The sequence below is a fragment of the Lineus longissimus genome, chromosome 11 (genome assembly GCF_910592395.1).
Source record: "Lineus longissimus chromosome 11, tnLinLong1.2, whole genome shotgun sequence".
Lineage (NCBI taxonomy): Eukaryota > Metazoa > Nemertea > Pilidiophora > Heteronemertea > Lineidae > Lineus > Lineus longissimus.
The window spans coordinates 14,148,583-14,172,377 of NC_088318.1; the positions used below are offsets into that span (position 1 = coordinate 14,148,583).

The 23,795-nt window shown below is 41.8% G+C and overlaps 1 protein-coding gene across 3 annotated transcripts in view; it reads right to left on the reverse strand.

Moving 5' to 3' along the window:
• Nucleotides 1-7,468: 7,468 nt before the first annotated feature.
• Nucleotides 7,469-23,795, reverse strand: part of LOC135496329 (uncharacterized) — a 40,862-nt gene continuing 24,535 nt past the window's right edge. For all 3 annotated transcript variants that reach the window (XR_010448645.1, XM_064785593.1, XM_064785592.1), the window contains one exon: nucleotides 7,469-8,196. Coding sequence is in view for 2 of the 3 variants with exons in the window: in XM_064785593.1 (XP_064641663.1) it covers nucleotides 8,131-8,196 (66 nt within the window). In the remaining variant the exon portion in view is untranslated. The remainder of the gene's footprint in view (nucleotides 8,197-23,795) is intronic.

A 23,795-nucleotide genomic window follows, 5' to 3' on the forward strand; every position in this document is an offset into this window, starting at 1 on the left:
CTTCCTCGTGCAACAATGACAGGCTTAAAGGCGACATTCTTCGTACTATGTTTCTTGGAGAGGGGCAGGCGCTATAGCCCCGGGGACAATTGCCTCAAGCTACAAGCGCTGATTGTTGGAATGGATTATCGAAAATACCCTCGCCGTTATCCGATATGATACAATATCTGAGAGAAACCTGTGCATTTCTCAAGTTGTTATCACTATAAGGGGAGTTAATTGGTGTATTTAGTGTAGAGTTATTGTTCTGGAGCTGATCATAATATTAGCCTCCGTCACCCGAGACTATCACTTCTATTGTCAGCTTGATCCGCCGCGAATCGAGGCCAGGCCCGGGGGTCCGGGGTCAACTATGTCGCTAGATGCTTAAAAAATAGGAAACGTGTTCATTGTTTATCACTTTTGTACTTGAAAATCAAACCTGACAGCAAGTATGACGGCCGAAAATACCCCACGCAACCTCCCGTTTGCCGAGATGTATCGCTCGTATTTGCAGGGTAGCAGAGTTGTACTTCACGATGCCGCTGCTTGCGAATTCCTCCTCAAAATGACCATCTGGAAATTCCCCGCTGCAGCAAAAAAGTGCCACAATTGCCGCCTCCCACGCAAGTCATGGTGTCGTCTGCTCTGAATGATATCTGGACGGCGCAGACGGTAATATTCATATCATAACTAATCAATACGGGGGTGGATCCAAGACTCGCTCAACTGTGTGACAGGCAGTAATATCCTGATATTAATAACCGACAATAATGGGAAGGCTAGTGTTCCCGGGAGGCAGCGATGCGTCAGGACAGGTGGGAGTCATCGGATACATCCGATATTAGCTATTGAAAGCCAATCAAATCGTCATAATAATTCATAACGGAGATGATTACCATTCGTGATGTGTCGGAAAACATCGGAAAAATTGTCGGCGGAAAATTGTATAGGTGAATCTGTCTTTTCTTGGCATCTGACACGCAGGGGATAGGAAATAATGGAATTATAATCAGTTCATTTTTAGAGATAATTTCCTTTGATGTGTTGTGGAATGCGATTCATAACGTCATTTTAGCTGATTAACGGGAACATGGTACATGTATTTGTATTTGTCGTGGGTTGTTGCACGATTTCTTTGTGCAGTGACGGAGTCAGACGACCTTTGTCATGGGCGATTGGAAACTAACTGATGAATTTTAATTATAAGGTTATTTTATGACTATTTTGGAGCTCGTTTAGGAACGAAACTGATTTGTCTCATTCAGCATCCTCTGTTAGTCGCCATCATGTTTGTAACAGGGGTAAAATTCATTCTACGGACTGCCGTAGAACATTCAATGGAAACAAACAATTTAGGACCGGCGCCCGTGTCCTTATTGGAGAGAGTGTCCTTAATAGAGAGGTGTCCACTAAGGGATGTGCCATTATATTTTTGAAATATAGCCTACTAATTCCGTGCTCAGGACGGCGCTGTCACTGACGGCGCTAGATTTACTTACCCAACCTAGCTAATACAATAGATTAGATTTGCCCTCTGGAGCCCTTCCAGAATCCGTGTAAAATATCTCAGATTGGCAAGAATCTCTCCATAATTGCTTCTGTGTCAATATGCGCGTCTCCAATAGATCTTCATTTCCTTTCCTTTAACATTAATAATTGTAAGAGATTTGATTACACGATGAGACAAGCCGGCCATGCATCATTAGGATGCGCAATAATAAAGACATCAGGCCAGCGCGGAAGAGACATGAGCAACTTGGAAATTCTTGCGCTGCGCTGTCAACAACAATTTTAGGAAGGTTCTGCGACTGTTACGATCATCCGAGTTGAATTCGAATTCGCACTTTGTACAGTAAAGAGAGGTTCTCCTTTGGCTGACAGCGAAGAATGGATTTTGTATTGTTTATGATGCTAGCGATTACTGCGAAATCAGACTTCGCGTACCTTAATCTTACTAGGGCTCGTGCCTAGTCTCCCTTTCACAGCTTTCGGTGTGAATAATCCCTTCTCTTGCCGCAACAGAAACGTTTGGCAGGTAGCGCAGCCTCTCACCGCATTGCGAAACCGTCGCTTTGCACGTCATCTATCGCCATGTCTTTAGTCATCACTCCTGCCTCTGATCACACAGATATTATCCTTAAGCCAGTTAGATGATTTAGTGACCCTAATCATGACATGAAATAAAACAGCAGGCGAAAATAAAGCCATTTTTATTTCAACATTGCCCCGAAGCAGTTTAATTACTGGCGCGCGTGCGCGTCTTTTATGAACGTGCATCCTTCGGAGACGAAGTGTAAACCTTTGAACGACTTCGTCGTCGTAAACGGTAACCCGTTTTTCGGAGAGTTCTCAAAGAATTCACGCAGACGTAAATTAAAATCATGTTCGACTGTCGTTTAGATGGTTGGAACAAAAGCTATGACTTTAAAGGAAGTTAAGCCTCGGGCTCATTGCTATTCATAACTAATATAATTATCTTATATTTATCTAGTTCCCCTCTCTAGTGATTTGCATAATTAATAAGCAGACGACGAGGAATCAAAGACGGAATGACGTTGACACAAGTGAATTGCATTAAATACCCTCTGGTGAGTTCCCCCTCCAGCAGATGACAGTACCAAAGTCAAAGAAACCGTCCGCCGAACAACTTCGGGAGTTTCCGGTGAACATCGGAACCGCTCTGCAAGAAAGTAATGTGCCTTTCTTGTATGTTGGTGCCCTTCACGCGCGTAAATACATAAAGGTCGTCGTAAAGGGTAAATGAAATGGAATGAAAAGGAGTGTATGTGATAGAAACCAATGTATCAGCAGCGGGAGGCAGTATAGTTGGAAGAGGGAAGGTGGTCAAGGAAATATCCCCGAAAAGAAGAAATCTGACCGCAGAAAACGACCTCTTTTTCTTCCTCCATCCCAACTCCAACATATCAATCCCAAAACCACAAATTTTAGCAATGAAAAGGCCGACGCCAAAAAAACTAGACTGCGAAATCACATTTGGTTTACGCCATCATGGCCATTTCCTACTGGCCATCTTCAAACATAGCCGAGAGAATGGCCAAACAATGATTACCGCGTCCAAGAAAATATGTCATCCGCGTAGAAAAAGTCCTAAACCAAGATATTAGCTAAATAGCGGTCTAATGCATAGAACCACTCACCCGTCCTTGATGTTATTGACGACCAATATGCGAGATGGCGGGGGTAACAACATCAGCCTAATATGGCCCGAGTCTGGCGACTAGCTTATTAATTTGGATCAGCCGTCGGGAAAGATACTTGGTTGGAAGGAATAGCGGCTTTGGTCGCCTAGTCGAGCTCGAGCTCTGCCAGTGACGAGAATAAAACAGAATGACCCAGCCACCCAGACATCAACAACACTCAAATGTTTTCCATGGCCTGATAATATACTTTCTTTTCTTACCAATACGCCGAGATAAACAACCACCTATATTCTTGAGATGACTATAATTTCATGACAGACTATAGTATCCATCACGGCATTAAGCCATGGAGAGATGAACCACTATGATGAAGCTGGAAACGAATTGATGCTCCAGTCACAAATCACGAGCCAACAATCTCGCCACTAATTAATGACCGCGTCATAAGTAATTAATAACTCGCCGCTAGCCATCTCCTCCGAGCTAAGACTGGCCAGAACTGGATGCTGAGTTTGTTTAATGCGACTTGTTGGATTAATGAAAAAACTCAGATTCGGCCAAGAAAATGTCGCACGCGGCGAGGGAAGTTACTTTTTACCGGTCTTCTTCCTTTTCAAGCTGAAATATACTATATGCTTGCTTTAAAAGGGGGTTAAGGGCAGAAAGACGCCGTATCCAGCTAATATGATTGTCTGAATACCTCCAGAACTGAATATCATTTCCCCCCATGGTCATGATGGTGATATTTGTGATCAGCGGACGTTCAAAGATGCCGATCACCGCCCGGAGAAATGTCAACACGCCGGGGACAGGGAAATATCTGTAAATATGGGGACATCTTTCATATTATTACTTAAGCAAACAGCCTAGAGTGTGCTCTCAGCTCTCCGTATCAGTTTACCATGGAAAACGATGTTAATACCGCTTCAATCTCGGCGCTAAACGGATTTCGCCCTGTGTCGCCGACTCAGCCGGGGCAGCGCAGAGTTTCTCCCGTAAATCAGATGACAACGCGGCGAAATCCATATGGCAGCTGCCAGCCTGTTTTCTTAATTCAAATATAAATTTCAAATCAGTTTGGTAGATCTTGCCATTAGCGGGAGGTGGTACACTAAAATTTCTAATGTCCATCATCACACTCCGGTGAACATATTCGTGAATAATTTACGGCCGGATGGCGCGGTGAATCTTCTGCAAACATGACGAAAGGATGACTGATTCGGAGTGGGGAGTTGGACAGTCATAGCGCGCGAATGAGCTCTTGATGGTGTATGATCACCCTGGGCAATCGGCAATAAACCTCCGAGGGTATAGGCCACCTCCCTGGGTCAATGCTAACCACCTCTTCGAGTAAATCCAGCCTCAGTCGAAGTCTCTATACCGCTGAACAGGGATCTCGCGTACACGTCCTAAGGGTACACAGGTCAATAAGGTTTGCCATTTTAACAGTGGCCTCAATGAATCGGCAGTTGGCTTTCCAAACAGGTGATTTTGATAATCATACATAACGAACACATTCTCGAGAAACAAACCAAGATAACCAAGAAGAGCTTGTAGCGTGAGGAAAGTGAGGAAAAACCTGACCAGCGTCCGCCTTTAATCTATCCCGCCTGATATCAATTTGGCGTGCAAATAACAAATTTTGACAACTTGCTGGAGACGGACAGTTTTTCTGATATAATCATGCGTCTATTCGAACCCATGGGGGTCATTTTCATCTCGGACCTGTGATATTCTGACCAAACGATTCTCTGTTTTTCGCTCCTCTTTTTCACCTTATGGACAAACAAAAGATGTATCATTCCCTTGGAGTGTCTTCCATTTATGTTATCGAAATTGACGAAACTAGAACAATTATGAATTCACAGTACGTGATGTTCGTCAATAGACAGATCAAAGCTGTTTGCGGGAACACCAAACTTGGAATGACATGAAGAGCAATGAGCTGCGTGCCATTGCCGGTGAGCAGGTCACCTTTCAGTTCTCACTGCAGAGGACAAGTGGCCCTGGCTCACGGCTCCGGGTCTCCTCCTTCACCAATCGTTTCAAGGTCCTTTGGCTGAGCACTCGCAGGTCCATCTGGTTGTGACGTGCCCTATCAAAGCGTCTCTCGCCTCTGGCTCGGCCACTTCATGAGCCCCATACTCAAGTCCTCTAACCACGGACGGGTATGGCGCTGGCTGCTTCTCCGGCCCTCCGCCCTCCAACAACAATTGTCTCAAAGTGATGGCCCCGAAACTAAGACACATCACTGCAGCCTGCAATTCCCAGTGAGAGATTCCCCAAGCAGATTGATCCTCTATGCAAACAGCCATCTGTTCCAAGACAACACTGATTTCGATCTTTAGAGAAAAACCACTTATTAGAAATGATATTCCCGACATTCGAGCCTGCCAATCGCGGCGTTTCGCGACAACCCATTCTCGTTAAATCGTAATGGATTTCTCCCCGAGTAAGCAAAGACTACCACTCTACTCGCATGGATGTTGTTAAAATTGAATTTTCAAGGCTCACACGATAAAAAGAAGAAAAAGAATTAAAAGAGTTGCAGATTTTTCAATCACTCACATACGTTACGCTTCGGATCCAACACGACTTTTTTTGCTGCCATGATTTCTTTAATGTGCACTCTCTATCAAAACTTGATGCGTTTCTTTTTGCTCCGCGCATGGAACGCACTTTGCGGTGATTTTGTGAATTTGTAAATGGATAAATCGGTCGATAAGCTATATAGGCACGACGAGATCAAAGAACGTAAATTAACGAAAGGAATTTGATGTTCTGTTGTTGTAAATGATGCAGCAGTGATGATAGCAGCATCATCGAATATTTGTGAAAGTATTTTTTATCAATCACATTTTTCGAAATCTTATAGGCAATCTTGTTAAAATCTTTACTTCTAGCTTCTGTCCAAAATATCACTCATTATATCTTTGATTATATGCTCTGTCGACAGGTTTAAGCCAGTTGAGAGGTCATCTTTTCTACAAAGACCTAATACAGATAAATATAGGGGCAGCGGTAGCGCAGTGGAAGAGAGTCGGCCTCATGATCAGGAGGTCGTGGGTTCGACCCCCGGCCGAGTCACTGCTTAGTTCCCCTACTGGTCGAGTTCAAGTGAGCACCTTCTGGTTGCTCCTTGAAACCCCTGATTGATTTCTGTGGAGACCGGGGTAATAATATGATATCCCAAAGCGCTTTGAGCGAGAACTATAGTGTCACGGAATTGCGCTATATAAAAGACTCATTATTATATTATTATTATTATAAAATAGGCCTTTCAGCCAGCGTAAACCTGTTGACACAGTAAATATAGTCATCTGGTGCATGACTGCAGGTCCAGCTTGAAAAGGGTGACTTTCTTGTTTACAATTCATCTGGGATCTGCGACAAGGCTAGGTTTTTTAAATCTGATTAAAACTCAGCCACCACCAGTGTACCCAAGTCTGGTGTCCAAGACACATCCACCACTATTCATATCAGACTAGAACCGCCAATAATGATACATATCATATTTGGAGGCCGGAGATGATAGACAGACATCTGCATATCTCGATGTCTCCCCGGAATTTCACCGCTCGTCGGGAGGAAAAGTTATCTTTGTGAATAATATTACAAGAGAACATTCATTTTGAATGGGAATCATCTCGGAAATTGTTTATATTATAATAGCCTGCGCTATTACATTGTTCTAGACTTTCTGTGTAGGTGGCGCTATAAGTGGTAACCAATTATGCCAACAAGGACACCCAAAGGGGTTGCAGCCCATTAACGGAACAGCCTTCTATCATAGATACATATCACATTGAAGAGATCAAGCAGAGAAAAGCATGTTTATGCATATCGTTGAGACATAACGCTGGCTGGGGAGCGGAACGCATGGCTAACATCTACGACCACCCTTGAAAAGAAACTGCCCAGTGAGGGGGACCGTCGGGCTTGACGTGATACATACTTTAGACGCTACTTGAATATTACATACTTACAGAAAACCTTTTGTAAGAAACACCCCATCAGGCTCTCCAAAGACGACTTGAATTGAAGGGAGACTAGAATGTTACTTGGAACCCTTTTATAAGAAACGGCCCATCGTGAGTGAATCCTGTCATGTGTGTAGACACAAAGAGTCATTGATTGGTACAGTAGAACCTCTCTATTAAGGACACCCTCGGGACTGACTAGTGCTGTCCTTAATAGAGAGGGTGACCTTAATAGAGAGATGTCCACAAAGGGAGGTTCTGCAGTACTTGAATCAAGAGTCCTTAGCTAAATCATGTAAAACAGCAATTACAAATATTTTTCAATTTTTATTAAAAAGTTGACAAAAAATAGTTCACTTTACAAAACATTATGTAAAAGCTACTCACAAAATATGTGTACACAATATACAATTTATACACAAGTTTCTCACCATAATATGACCAAGGCCGTTGAAAAGCTTTGATTAGCTACATATAATGTACATGTTTGTTCAGACTTGAAACTTATTTAAACTATCAAAATAGTTTCGAGAAATTCCAAGGCGGACTTGGAACGCAACACCTCAAACAGAACCGCTAATAAATCTAAAGGACAAAATCACTTTACTGAAACTTGAACAGTTATCGGAACGACTTTGACCCAAAGACACATGTTCACTCAAGTTTGTTAAGTGAATCAAAAATTAAAGCAATTCCATCGAAACGATGACAAAACCTTTACGTCCATTTAACAATTATTACAAAATTTCTAACATAGTTTCATTACCACTTAAGTGGCGTAATTGAATTATCAAAAGTTAATGAGTTATCTGTCGGTCTTTGACCCATGGTTTGCGCTTTCTGTGATGTCAGGTAATCAAGCATAAAACAAGAGTTTGAACAATAATGGATAAGCATGACTTTGTTTGATCAATCAACATATACATTAACCCTCAAGGGTTGGGATTTAAATAGACTACAAAATTTCATGGAAGTTTCTATTTCTCTAGTAGAAACCAAGACAACATTCACAACTCACTCTCATCGAGCTCATCTTCGAACGGCCATGACCACGAGGCGTCCATTTCTATTCCCTGCAAAGACAGAAAGAGGAATCTTTCAGAATAAGATCAATTTCTATCAGCAAAGTCTAAAGAAAGATGTGAACTTTTCAAATCCTGGGAAAGGAGTTTAAAGGGAGCCCCTATAGGCAGGACCCAAGCAGGTCAGATTGAGCTAAACACAGATGTCAATAGGGGTGACAGCGCAAAGTAAATATTCATGAACACAAAAGTAAGAGGCACGCAACTAATTCCGGGTTCACAGTATAGAATTTTGCCTCTCGAACAAGGAAAATCCCTGAAATCCACAAAAGCAACGGGCAATTCTTTTGACCCAAATCCCACATTAATTTTTCAGAGGGCTAATCCCCCAGCTTGCTCCCATGACCTGACAACGATAATTGACTTGTTCGAGTCTCAAACTACTTCAGAGACAAATGTTTCTTTTCGGCCATTAGCGCGAATCCATTTGGGCTCAAGTTGTCACCCGATATAATAACAGAGATCGAAGTGATTATGGCCATATTATATGGTATTAAAGGGTCAACTCATACATCATACGGTTGAGCCGAGTGTCAAACGGTATTAGCGCCGCGTCGTGGGATTTAGAAATTATCACTCGCGGAGATGGTCAGTCTTAATGAGCCGAGAAGGAGGGTACAGAGGTGTCGCTGGTCAAGGAGTGTTATTTAGAATGTGACGCCAATGTTTAATTAGATGAAATATCGTTAACCCCTTGGCGTGGAGCAGAGATAAGGCCAACGTTCGCCATGCCATTTACATATTAGTTTAAGTATGACTTTTACATTGTAAATTTCAAATAACCTCGATTTGAAAGGAAATTGCGAAAAATATCTTCTTGATGGGGAAAAACTAAGGGAAATTTTGCAATCTGCCAGAGAAAAAAATTGTGAAAATTTTATTTCTGGCAGTTATTTCTGAAAGGAGAGGTTGTTTGCACCCCAAGTGCACCCCAAGTGCACCCCAAGGCCAGGTATAGCTTATGTTAGTGATGGATTTTTACACTTGTTCAGATTGGACTCTTCTCTGAGAGTTTGTGTCATGCACCTAAGCTTTGGAGAATCTGCAAGAAAAAAATCGTGAAAATTTTATTTCTGGCAGTTATTTCTGAAAGGAGAGGTTGTTTGCACCCCAACCGCACCCTAACTGCACCCCAAGGCCAGTTTTAGCTCATGTCAGTGGTGGATTTTTACACTTGGTTCAGATTCGACTCTGCTCTGAGAGGTTGTGTCATGCACCTAAGCTTTGGAGAATCTGCCAGAAAAAAAATTGTGAAAATGTTATTTCTGGCAGTTATTTCTGGAAGGAGAGGTTGTTTGCACCCCAACCGCACCCTAACTGCACCCCAAGGCCAGGTATAGCTCATGTCAGTGGTGGATTTTTACACTTGTTCAGATTGGACTCTGCTCTGAGAGGTTGTGTCATGCGCCTAAGCTTCGGAGAATCTGCCAGAAAAAAAATTGTGAAAATGTTATTTCTGGCAGTTATTTCTGGAAGGAGAGGTTGTTTGCACCCCAAGTGCACCCCAAGGCCAGGTATAGCTCATGTCAGCGGTGGATTTTTACACTTGTTCAGACTGGACTCTGCTCTGAGAGGTTGTGTCATGCACCTCAGCTTTGGAGAATCTGTCAGAAAAAAAATTGTGAAAATGTTATTTCTGGCAGTTATTTCTGAAAGGAGAGGTTGTTTGCACCCCAACCGCACCCCATGGCCAGGTATAGCTCATGTCAGTGGTAGATTTTTACACTTGGTTCAGATTCGACTCTGCTCTGAGAGGTTGTGTCATGCACCTAAGCTTTGGAGAATCTGCCCGAAAAAAAATTGTGAAAATGTTATTTCTGGCAGTTATTTCTGGAAGGAGAGGTTGTTTGCACCCCAACCGCACCCTAACTGCACCCCAAGGCCAGGTATAGCTCATGTCAGTGGTGGATTTTTACACTTGTTCAGATTGGACTCTGCTCTGAGAGGTTGTGTCATGCACCTAAGCTTTGGAGAATCTACCAGAAAAAAAATTGTGAAAATGTTATTTCTGGCAGTTATTTCTGGAAGGAGAGGTTGTTTGCACCCCAAGTGCACCCCATGGCCAGGTATAGCTCATGTCAGTGGTGGATTTTTACACTTGTTCAGACTGAACTCTGCTCTGAGAGGTTGTGTCATGCACCTAAGCTTTGAAGAATCTGCCAGAAAAAAAATTGTGAAAATGTTATTTCTGGCAGTTATTTCTGAAAGGAGAGGTTGTTTGCACCCCAACCGCACCCCAAGGCCAGGTATAGCTCATGTCAGTGGTGGATTTTTACACTTGTTCAGACTGGACTCTGCTCTGAGAGGTTGTGTCATGCACCTAAGCTTTGGAGATACTCGGTCACTTTTATCAAGACAACAAACTCCATCCAGCAGTCAGGGACATAACACTTAGGCAAGGGAACCTCCATCATTTGGACGCAGTTGACCACGACTAAATGATGAGCGCATAAACAATGCGGCGTCCTAGGGATTGAGTCATCGTTCATCGTTCCATTGTCTTCCAATCTTAATGATTGCCCAAGGTTTCCGAGGCGGTCTCGGGTGTCGTAGGTCATCTACGCTTCACTTGAACGGCAGGGAAGAGGCTAAAGTGTCCATATGTCATCGTTGGTGGTCATTTTGAGGAGTCTGATGGCCGGCTTGCATGCCTTCTTCTGTGATCACTCTCTCTTTTTAGCAGACACTGTTGTACTCTTTTGAAACAAATTTTGAAGCCTGTCCATACAGGGCTGAAAGTGTCAATAAGTCCCCTTGGGTGGTCGTCGTTCCATCCTATCCAAATTTCAAATGATCAAAACTGTGACAGTTCAAGATGGCTGCATAGATTGATGCACATGTCTTCACACTACATGGGTGTAATTAGGGTCTAGGCATGCATGGAGGGGAAGGGGGGCAAAACACCTCTGTCAATCCAAAAGGTGCCCCGAATCTCCCCTTCTCCTACCCTGTAAGACTTTTGGGAATTCATCCCCATTGAGCCGGTCATATCGAAGAAGTGATTTTCTGTCTGTTTACCTGGTGCCTAATTTGAATATAAATTAATACTTGTATCTGCGATAGAAAGTACGCTATTTGATTAGGCGGCTTTATGAAGAATTGAACGAGCGGTGATGAGATCATCAGTATGCGTAAGACGCAGCCCCCAGCGCCACAAATAGTCAATCCTTTCGGCGAACTGACAACTTCATATCCTGTTGCTGGAGATGGAAAAAGATTCTTATAGGAACCAATTTTCATACAAATCACCGGCGTATATTGCCTGATTAAAAATACTATCTGCGACGGCGGATTCTTTCATCTCTAAATTACTCATCGGCGAAAACCAAATCTGGATGTGACAGTTTTGGATTACCTTCTTGATATTAGCATTAGAGAAACATGACGAAAATGAAGCGATTTAGTTACTTTGTTTAACCAATTAGAGATGACAGAAGTGAAATTTCGATGAATAATACGAGTGAGTTTTCGACGGGCGCCGACGACAATTTCATCCAATCGCAATTAAGAATATTACCATATATGCAGAAGACGGAACGCTTCGTTTGCGTCAGTCCGTCGTGGCAAAGATGTGCAAATTTCAACTCATTTTGAAGTAATCTAATCTGCATATTTAAGAGTTGGGGTGACTCCATTTGAAATGTGATTTTGTTTAGAATCTCTAAGACAGCGAACCTAGATTTGATGAGAATGCCTACTAGAAAGTCTGTTATTAAAGAGGTCCGGCCATGATTTGTTGAAAAAAATTCTGACTCTAAAACATGGCATCCCTCCCACCCCCTCAGGGAAACAGATTTCTTTTTATACGATTAACAGTATAATTGAGAAGGCCCCCAAAGATAAATTTAAGTTTTCAGTCTTTTATTTTCTGTCAGAACTGCTCCACTACTAAAAAATTAACTTGGTTAAGAGTGTCATGCCTAACCCAGACCAAGGTAGACTTCACACAACTACTTCCTGGCGTTATTCCGCGGTATTAAATCTTCATTTACGAGGTGTTATTGTTACAAAAGTTGACGCGAGGCCGTCGGATCTTGCCATCAACGATAATGGATATTATGTGACTTACTTATCTCTGCGCTCATCATTTCGCTGGCTCAGTATTAAACTGATGAGTTTATTGAAACTCATTGGCGGGAATTTATTTAAGTCAGGATGTACGCGGGGTGCCCTTGTTGGTGATGTGGTGACGACGGTGACAGGCCCTGACTAATATACCTCCAAGAGTGAGAGAACACAAAAAGGAGAATGGCGTAAAAGCATATCATGAAAATAAGAATGTCACAATCTCAAATTCAAGTTCAAATTTCAAATTTTAAATGCAAATAATTTGGCCTTCTTACATTTCCAGTGAAAAAATTTACTGCACATTTCAAATTTTTTTTGTTTAAAATACACACATGACATCGGAGTCTTCCAACCTTGGAACAGACCCAAATTACAATTGTCACTCTGCAGGCACGAATCTGTGCTCATCGCCAGATTTTACCCATAATTCAATTCTTATAAACTGGTTTGGTATTCTCGACATGTAGCGCTATCTGAATGATAAAGTTCGAATTTAACAATTTCGGATAATTTGATAGAAATTAAATGAAGGTCCTAGAAACGGGGAAAATTAAGTTTGAAATGAACGCTAAGATTTTTCAATTGGTATATTTTATTGGCAGATCTAGAATTATCTGTGGTAATGCTTTTATGTCGAAAAATCTGACAAATTGAATTTCTCAACTTCTTTACAGCAACAAAATCTCTGGTGAATTTGAAGAAACTCCAAAAAATAAGCATAAACATTTGTTGGTATCTATAAGCATAATAATGGTGATCTGATTTGTGTAATAATCATAAATTGAATCAATCATTCAAGGAATAGTGTGGTACCTTTGAGCAGAACTAAATTCAAGATGGCTGCCATAACGGCCATCTTTAAAAAGTGAAAGCATGAATGTAGACAGGCCGCTCCCTCTATAATCAGACTCCAAACAGCCTCATGAGATGGTATAAAATGTGTCAAAAGAAGATTCCCGGAGCCGGACACAGAACAAAACAGCACAGTAAAATATGACCGCAGCTAATGGCTGACCACGTCAACGAATTATGAGGCTGCACCGGATTGGACCACATCACCCTGCCCATCCGAAATCTGGTCGAACAAAAGCACGAGATAAGTAATGAGAAAGATATTGTAAAGCCATGTAGCAATTCATTATGGAGGGGAATCGACGCATCTCCGTATGATACAGAGTTGGCAACGCAAGATCCGCCCAATGCAAATAGACTGCGGTCACATTCGTATATGAATAAGAAATGCTAGCACTTAACCAGATGAACTAATTTTCTTCTCAATCAAACTTTGTGCGAAAAACTCAATGCGTCACTAAAAGTACAAAGCATTAAATGATACTCGAGTATTTGCTCAGCTTGACAAGATGGCAATGATTTCAATCTCAAGCTAACGTCACCTGAGTAACCTGTCTGTTTTCTGTATGAAGCAGTATTGTTGCGGTCATCCTAGGACGGCACAGAATCCTGTCTAAAACTAGTCTTACACTTTCCTGCACAATTCCTTCATGCGACTGTTCATAAACAAATAAAGATACACCTGCTCTTCTAGCAAATTCAGTGACACCAATTCTAGTCAAAGATTTTTCTATCTAGTAATTTTCATGTGGCAATGGGAGAACTTTCCCGTGGCCAGATTTTGGTCACAGACGACGGATTATATCACACCGCCAGAATATTTTTCTAACACCATCTATTTCCTTTCACAAAATTGGAAGATTTTCGTCGGGATTTCCCTGGTCTTCTTCCTGAGCCACATGATGAATGGCACATTAGCAAACGGAGAAATTATATACAATAAGGGAATGGCCTAATCTTGAAAAGTTGGCGAACTCATCTTGTGGAAGTCAAATCAAGGGCTGATGAATATGCAGTGTGGTCATGATTTATCTAGGATTGAGAGGCATTCTGCCTTTACTTTAGGCAATAGTTTTGGCTAGCTCAGGCATGTTAGAACTGATTATGTGTTTGGAATGCAGGAGAGAAATTTCCCCACAACGGATTATGGTACCATTTAGGAACTATGACGTTCTGATGGCCATTGAAACTTTTATTCAGGCCAGCTCACCTTTAAGTGTTGTTAAACCCATCTGCAATGAACTCAATGCCAGAATGAGTTAACTGATGCCAATTGAGACAAGTTATCTAGCGGAATCGCGAGACTATTGTACCGCCTCGAGCAGAGGTGTCAAAATGCATTAATGTCTCAATGATGATGGACGCAGATCGAAGGTGTCACATGGCCGTCGCTTCCCAAGTGAGCAGTCGAGGCAAAATCTCGGGCAACGGAACGAGAAATATGAATGCGGCGATGCGAAATCTGATCACATGACGCTGGACAGGTCGCGGGTAATTATTCATCCATTAGCCTGGTCATAGTTCAGGTGCGAGCGAATTGACGATTCTTAGACCAGATCTCGTGTCATCATCGGAGACTTAGCCTCATCGGAGTCGCCAGTGCAAAAATTTATTACTTATTAATGTGTTGTCACAATGTGGAAAGTTAGGCGGCTCTAAAGTCCATTAGCGGGGTCGTGTTTAGAGTGATGCTACTTTCGCCGCTCTGACCCGCCACTCAAAATACATAGATCGGGCTTAGTAGGGTCCAATCCCATGGGGGTTCTTGCAAACTTGACACTCCCCAGACGGACGTCGTTTGAGTGATGCATTCATAAATGTATGGCTCCGTTCGGTCAACACATGTTCACACATTGAACGTCTCATCTCGATGGATTAACCCGGCTGTTTAGGAGACAGCAAAGGGCCAGGGGGTAATGGACCCCTCTCATGGTTCGGTTTGGAGGAAGCATTCAAAACGCACCCTTTATAGGTATTGTCCCAGAGTTTCTGCCCCTGAAATTGGCTTACAGAATATCCCCCTTCATCCCCCCCAGAAAAGGAAACATATTGTGGCCTATTAGAACCTTGAGGAACCAGTGACCAGTGACTTTTTTTGGACAATGCCCCAGACAATCATGACCATAGCAAACTCAATCTTGAAATGATTATGCGCTAACCTGGCCCATCCTATCGTCATAAAGAGCATTATCCACGCGCCCGGGAGAAATACTATCTACTGCCCGCTTAATCTTAGCAATAAATATTCCATTCCTCATGTCAAAGCAGCATTATTACACACAAGGCAAAAAATGCATCTTCCAATAAGATCACGAGTGATTTTGACATGCAATAAGCTTACGGACATGGCAGCGTTATTACAGCGTACCGATTCATCATTTTGCTCGTGATGTCAGATTGGCAAGAAATTCTGATGTAGAGAAGACTTTTTTCTTATTCAATTCCTTGTTTTGGACAACTGGGCCCAAATTTGTAAAAAAGTTTCATAACGTTTCATTCTCCCCTCCTCATATCAACGGCCAGCCTGGCCTGACAAGCCCAAGATCTCATCATCGCTTTCCCATGATTCGAATATCCCCTAACGTCACCCGCGTCAAGAAAGTACTCGCCGAGTGTATGATTATTTTATCATTACGATGTGTCGTTCATCATCATCATTCGTGACACTTCGCCGAATTAAACCATGTACAAATACGTGGCATTTTCCCCAAGATTATACATAGTTGACATCCGATAAATTAACGATGGCCCCATCTGATAAATCTCCTTGACGAGAAGACGTTCATTTATTACGGGGATCTCGAATGAAAAGAAACGGAATTGCAAAATGAAATACATTTGATGATGAATTCGTGACTTATTTTCGTACAGATGGCTAAGAGGAACGGACCATTTTGACATCTGTTCGAGGAAGATGCAAGATGTACTTTTACAAAATGAAAAGAAGATTGATAAAAGCCCAAGTGGTAATCCAGTATGTCTCAAAGACGACAACATTATTCAGTTTCGCATGCTTCTGTCCCTAGTTCCCATGCAACAAATTCCTCCATGGCTGTGTTGCAGGTCGCGAAGATAAAAATCGCCCGTTTGAGAAGCGTTTTACAAACAATGGTACCAACCATCAAACTAATCAGTGTTGACGAGGTGCTAATTATCAACTCATTATAAATTTACCATGTCCTACCCTGGTAGTGAATATTTACAGAAAATTGCACCGCTAAATCGTGAGTGTGACATGAAATCACAGCCGACACCCAATATCTAATTTGTGTATTTTCACAACTTGTATAGCGAGTGGCGCTGACAAATGACATCGAGTTGTTTAAAGTTTACACACTGGAAGCTCTTAAGAGAAGTTGGAGCACTCTAAACATCGTCGAGAGACCCCTCGAAAATGTAACTAGATACGAAATAATTATTAGCTCAAATCTCGGCAAATACCGGGTCAAGAAGAAAACGCGCTTCAACGAAGACGATTCAATTTGCCAGCGTCTTCAAAGCTACTTAATTACCATTCAATATGATATTTGTCAGCGCGGGTCATCATAGGATCACGCTGATCTGAGCGAGAAACGGCGCCTAATGGAAATCATAGCAAGGTTAATTTAAACTTGAAATGGAATTTCGCGCATTGACATCTGGCCGGCTTGCTCCAAGTGTCATCCAAGCAGAAATGATTACCGCTCGGATTCTTATTAACCGAACAGAACGCAAAATTGGATATAACGGGAAATAGAAAAGGAGTAATTGCGATGTTTCTGGGGTCAGGGTTTGTAGGGAGCGTGGTGGTGTAGTGGAACTGGCCTGATTGATAACCAGGTGATTTCAGGCTCAAATCTTACAGCTTTCCAACTACCTCTTAACTCGGGTCGCTGCTGAATGTCACTGATCTAGGGATACATATTACGCCACGAAAAATGTGTGATTACTCACTTCTAAGAATAGATTGTACGCATTTATCGCCCCAAATAAGGACGATTTTGAGGTCAAAAGGGTTTAGCACATAAAGTGCAATGCTCTGTAATATTTCACATCCGAACAAAGAGAATGACGTCTCGACAAATTATTCGCAAAAGTCGCCGAAAACACGTTCAACATTTATACTCCTGATTAAATTGTTTGTTTTGGGTTTATCGAATGCGGGGATGATTGATGATGATGATGTTATTTGGGTAGATATAAGTCGTGGAATTCCTTGATACCGCCACTCGCACTTTTCCAATCATCAGTGGTATTGGCCCGTAATGACTTTTTAACTGTTTTCCACATAAAGGTTCATTTTTCAACTTTTATTGGAACAAGTTGTCTACATTTTGCAAATAACTCACATCAGGGCAATAAATTGGCATCAAACTAATAAATTACCATCAATTAAAAACGATTCAACTTTGTAGCTCATTGTGTGATCGCATAATTTGTAGACAGAAACATCTGATGAAAGTTGAAATCCCAAACCCTGGGTTGTACTGTCATAAAAGAGCTGTGATCTGAAACCATGTGACAATCTGAGCAACTCCTAACGAACTATTGGATTCGGATCGAACTTTATATTCAAATATCCGATTACCCCCCTCATTAAAAACCAAATCATTCAAAAACAAAGCAAATATAACCGGATAATTGAGTTATCTTTTGATTCAGATTGTTGGTGTCACATTAATGTCCACGTTTTTATATCCGAGTCGCATTTCAACCGCTGAGGAATCAATGTTATGATGTGCAGGATCATTTTATAATGAGCACTATGCATGGTCATACCAGGTTACATTCTGGGCAGTGTCCACGCCCGGGGGCATATGATTCTTGGCTAATTATCAAGTTTTTGTTTGTGATATACTGTCACAGTTCTACTTTGCCCGCGGGCCCCCTCCCCTTCCTAACATTGCTAGTATTATGAAACACATTATTTATATGGACAATGTCTTATGAAGTATTCAGACTTACAAAACTAACCAGAGAATAGCTGTGTTTACAGTATCAGTAACCCATCCACAGAAGCCTCACGTCGTATTATTGCGACAAATTTTTCACTAGGTAATGTCAAGTCATTGTCACAAAAACCAAATCACTTCCTCGCTTTTATGGTTTCGAGGCGAACGTTTTTGACAAGCGGGAATTTCTAAGATGCGCCCTAATCAAGGAGATGTCAATGGTGTAATGAGTTGTGCGGGGTAGGCGTATGATGTTGGTGATGGGGTTAAGCATGGTCGAAGGGGTGTTTTTTTCTGTTGGGTAGGGTTCATTTAGGTTGAGAGATGGACAGACTAAAGTACAGTAGAACCTCCCTTAGCGGACACCTCCGCTAAGGGACACCCTCTGCTAAGGACACCCTCTCAATTAAGGACACTAGTTTTCGTCCCAAGTACGTTGTTTCCATTCAATTTGACCTCTCTAATCAGGACACTTCTCTATTAAGGACAGCACTTTTCAGTCCCGAGGGTTTTCTACAATGCACAAGGGCTGCTTGCTATAAAGTAGAGAGAACGATAATTGACACAATTCCTTAAACGACTCAAAACACAAAATACTGCTTTGCCAGCCCCTTTGATGTTACGATAGCCGACCCAAGACCATGAATAGCTGAAAATGATAAATAACAAATGTCAACGCATAAGCCATGAGATAAGTCTAATCATGGGTAAACTGCTCTAAATGGCCGCATTAAACCTAACGTTATGATAACACGCACCCCGTTGACATTCGTCACCCGGCATGCCGCCGGAAATATCATACCCATGGTCCTCTAGCGAGTTAAATACTTGATAAAACCGCATAATCTAGTGTCGAAAATGAATCGCGAAAATCCTCCCTGGGCAATCAGACGGTGAAAAATGACCCGGAGATTCCACTTGCAGCGGCATACGCCAAGTTTAATTTTGGAATTTTAGCACAACCCAAAGCTATAAATCACCATTGTGCGCTTATCCGAGTACAGAGTCACCGGGAGAATTTATAAAATGGCACCCGTTGTAATCTATTCGACAATTATTATTTTGGTTCGCTGGGCCATATGCTATGAAAATGTGTTGAAGGAGGCAATTGGCAATTGTTTTATGCATCCCATAATATTCATTGTGCGTCTTGATCAGGAAAGTCACGAGCAGACGACGGTCGTTTGGTTTTGAATAATCGCCAGATATACAAAATGAGAGGCCGACGAGAGTAGTGGAGATTTAACCCCTTTCGACTATTGGCCACTTTTGGAGCAAACTATTGGAATTTGGAAGGAAGGTCCAGTCTACCTGCAGTTTTGTTATGCTGTTGAACAGAATATATGTCAGGTGTAATACCAGCTCATAATGTCTCGACGCTCAACTCTCAACTCAGTTTTTTACTTTGACCTGAAATCCCCTGTCTATTTCAACAGGGAGAGAGCCAACTACAAGTTACACCTCTCCAATAGCAGTCCGCGAAGATGACGTCACTGCAGCTGCTGCCCTCTATTTCCCCATCGCTGAATTACAGGCAATGTCGGACAAACATGCGGTTTCGTAATGGATTCAGGCTTTCTAACTAGGGCAGTTAGATTCAATCTGGCACATGTCCGAGTGTTGGAAATACTACATAATTGTTCTGAATACTTCTCTCTCTGACTCTATGGTATCATTCATACTAAAAACAATGCAGGGTCAAAGATAATTGACTTTGAAATAAGCTCAAATGCGTAGAAATAAGTGTCGATGTCCGACTGTCACGTGACTAAAACGTCATCAATATCTTATGCAAATGACCTTGTGAGCTATAAATAGTAACTTCGCGGAATGCTATAAAGACACTTTCAGTCCAATCATCATGACAAACTATCATCTTACGTCCTCGACGTTCCCGCAACTCGTCATCTTCTTATGATATTACAGCCACACAATTTGCCGGCCCTTTAAGATATTGATATTTTATATTGACGCATTAATCGCTGACGATGCCCGGCGGGAATATCGCTCATAAGCGTTATGAATTATTGTAGCCGTCGAGAGGAGACCCTTTAAGAAACTACGGTTATGGGGGTAGATGACTTGGTAGCACTAAGAGGAAGAGATTCAAATTCTGGAAGTTGCAAGTTTGAATCTTATATTTCTTGAACACTTTAACTGCCAAACCATATAGATTTACATGGAGCCAAAATCCCCTCTTCAAAGTAGTCAAACCTGCTCTATTTCTTGAACACTTTAACTGCCAAACCATATAGATTTACATGGAGCCAAAATCCCCTCTTCAAAGTAGTCAAACCTGCTCTAAAAGCTTTGACGTTAAAATAAACACCATTTTAGGGAGAGGCAAGGAACTTATCTTATCATCCTGTCACGTCATTACCCTATGCCAACTTTTAACACGTTATAAAGATGCCCCGCGCCACTCACCGCGTACGAGGACAAGATAAAAAGATAGCATGTCACTGGTTTCACACCTATCACCATCATAGGTCAAGATTCAATTCCGATATTCCCCAATAATATCACCTATCAAAACATTCGCTGCAACTCAAAGCCCCCGTTGAATAATTTACGATTTTTATCGACCAATCAAATATCCCCTTATTATATTCAAATCAAAGATTATCGGTTCTTTCACGCACCTGTCTAAACCTTGACATTTTCACAGAAAACATGTTATTGAATATTCTTAATAACACGCTTCAAGTTTGCAGCTGTCCTAATCTGTACTGTAATCGTCAAATATAGGCATTCCGATCGCGAATTATGATTTTCCTAATCACGGTACTATCATGTGTTAGCTGAGCATCATTATTACTCGCTGCGCAATTATTGGATAGTTTAGGATTTGATCCAGGGGATTGCCGCGAAGCCCCAAACAAACAAGACAGATGCGGTAAACTTTGTCATCCGATCATCCTATCGTCCTCCGATATCAAATAATCCCGCGTTATTCGTCCAATCTCCTCGCAAACTTATAGATTTTAATAGCCATATTATCCTACAGGGATCGCGATCCGATTCCTTGTGTCAATTGCAAATCGATCGACCCCAGACGGCCTGTGCCCCCCTTGGTAAATCTTCATAACGATATCGCCAAGTGAGACATTTACGCGCGTTGTCAGCAAACGGCAGAACCCCGCCGAGCCCCGTCAATACCCAAGATTCCGTTATGATGAAAAATAAATGAAATCTTCTCCGTGATAAATCATACGATGATAAAACGCCACCTAATGGGCAATTTGGCGACAAATATATGAGATTTTACAACGCCTTGTCACATTATTGCGTTCAGAATGACGTGTACACTTATTACTCACAATAACTCGTTATTTATTTGATATTATATCGTCAGCTAAAGGACTACTCGGCGTATTAACCTGTGAATTAATACGCATTATGTCAGGAACTATTTTGTATGGTAATCGCCACTCACGGGTCAATGGGACCATGTAAATATTATTTCTGCGACTATCATCACGACGTTTATAAGATTGACGGCTACGACGCAATGCATTATGGATGTGATATCGTAAGATCTTAAAGGGTCATTGCACGCTATTGCTATAATAACTTATTATCGTTATGAGACGGCATAATGCTCCTATCGCTGTAGCCTGTGATGATTGAAGCTGACTAGCTCATGTTATCAGTTCAACGGGTGATGAGAGGCCGGGGAGAAAGTGCACGGCAATATTGCCATAGCATGCTACGCTATTATATTAGCTCTTAAGAGATCGACATGCGTTATGGCTATGATAAATTCTGATGGTGACGAGTTATCAAATCAGAAAGAAGAGTTTGTGGCCCGTGGAGCTTAAGACACGGTCATATACATGTGTACTGAGAAGCAGATGACTTGATGTCTGGAGCCAATAGGGGGCACTGTGGTGTAAGGGTTCTAGTATAACGCTCAGACGCCCCTTCCTTTACCAGGATTACGTAACCACAGACTTTCTGTGCCCATTTATTTTTCAAATCTGCAAAGTTCTAGGAAAAAAATCTTGGTAATTTCCACTTTGGAGGATGACAAAATTTCTGAGCGTTTTTCAAATTTTACCGCATTATTTTTGATAGGAGGTTCTACTGTACCATGCAATGTACCAAACACTGTAACAAAACCGTGGCAACGAAAGTGTGCTTCATCAACTCATCTGCCCTGGGGTATCGATCCACGAAAGGAACAGAATTTGTCGAATTAATGAATAAAATTTTCGACTGAGATTAATCCAGCACCTGTCTCTAACAAAACTGTCCTAAATATTTGGATGTCGCGCTATTATTTCAGGCTTTTATATCAATTGGTTTCACCCAAGAGTCAATCGAAGTATAGATCACCTGGGTTCACGCTCTCTGGGAAGGCATAAGCCACTTTTTGTCTCAAAAGGGACCAAAGCTGCCTGAAAACCAATATTTTTCAAGCCAAGTTTTCTGTGGCCTACGACCAAGGGAGATCGAGGGGGGGTGAGCGCAACTGAGGGCAAAGACGCACCGATTCTGTCGCTAGATCATGTCTAACTCGTGTCACAGCCTGTCTTGTGTCTATTGATTTTCTTTACTGTTTGTGAAATGAAACAACTAATTCATCACCTGCACATTCATCTCGCAATGATTGAATTTTTCACCAGGAGGTTGGTTATTGACGTAGCGGTGTACTGTAAAATGTCAAATTTTGAGAATAATCTTGATTCGTAAAGGAACACTTTCATAAAGGAAGTACAGTGCTTCAATAGCGGACACCTCTCTATAACGACTCTTCTATAACGACTCTTCTGTAACGACTCTTCTGTACCGACTCTTCTGGACTCTCCTATAACGACTCTTCTGTAACGACTCTTCTGTAACGCCTCTTCTGTACTGACTCTTCTGTAACGACTCTCCTGTAACGACTCTTCTATAACGACTCTTCTATAACGACTCTTCTATAACGACTCTTCTGTAACGACTCTTCTGTAACGACTCTTCTGTAACGACTCTTCTGTAACGACTCTTCTGTAACGACTCTTCTGTAACGACTCTTCTATAACGACTCTTCTATAACGACTCTCCTATAACGACTCTTCTATAACGAGATGTAAGAAAACGTACCCCCCTTCCCACATTTACGAACCAAACAAGCAAACTCGAAAACACATTTTTCATGCAGAGCTAGTAATTAGCCTACATATCCTAGGATGATCCAATAAGATCACACCGATTATAGGATTAAGGCAAAAGTTGTATCACTAATTGCTTAATTTATTAACGGCCCTATGCATAATGTTTTCTCATCTTTATGATAATTTTTGGATTACGTCTAATATGACAGATCGATGCAGCTGACAAAAGGCTTTATCTTATTTTCTTAACAGGGATTCCTCTCATATTCTGCTGTACTAGTTGGCTTACAGAAGATTGTAGTCTTCACGTTAGGGTCGACACCAGTCTATACACGCCCTAATATTTCTCCTGGCAGGTTACAGCACCAGCATTACCCCACTCTGTCATTGGTCCATGAAGACTCCAAGAATACCAATAGAATTTTTCACCCTATGATCGAACACGCTCAAATAGATTTAAGAACTGATGCCATTCCTTCTGACACAAGTGACAGATATTCTCCGCCGCGCTAATCTTTAATTATTCCGTATTAAAATGATCAGTACGCATGCTGGCTTCGTCGAACATTGTGAAATTGCATCATGGTCTTGTTACGATGTGTTTGATAAATAACGACAGATAAAAACGTGTTTTGATCTG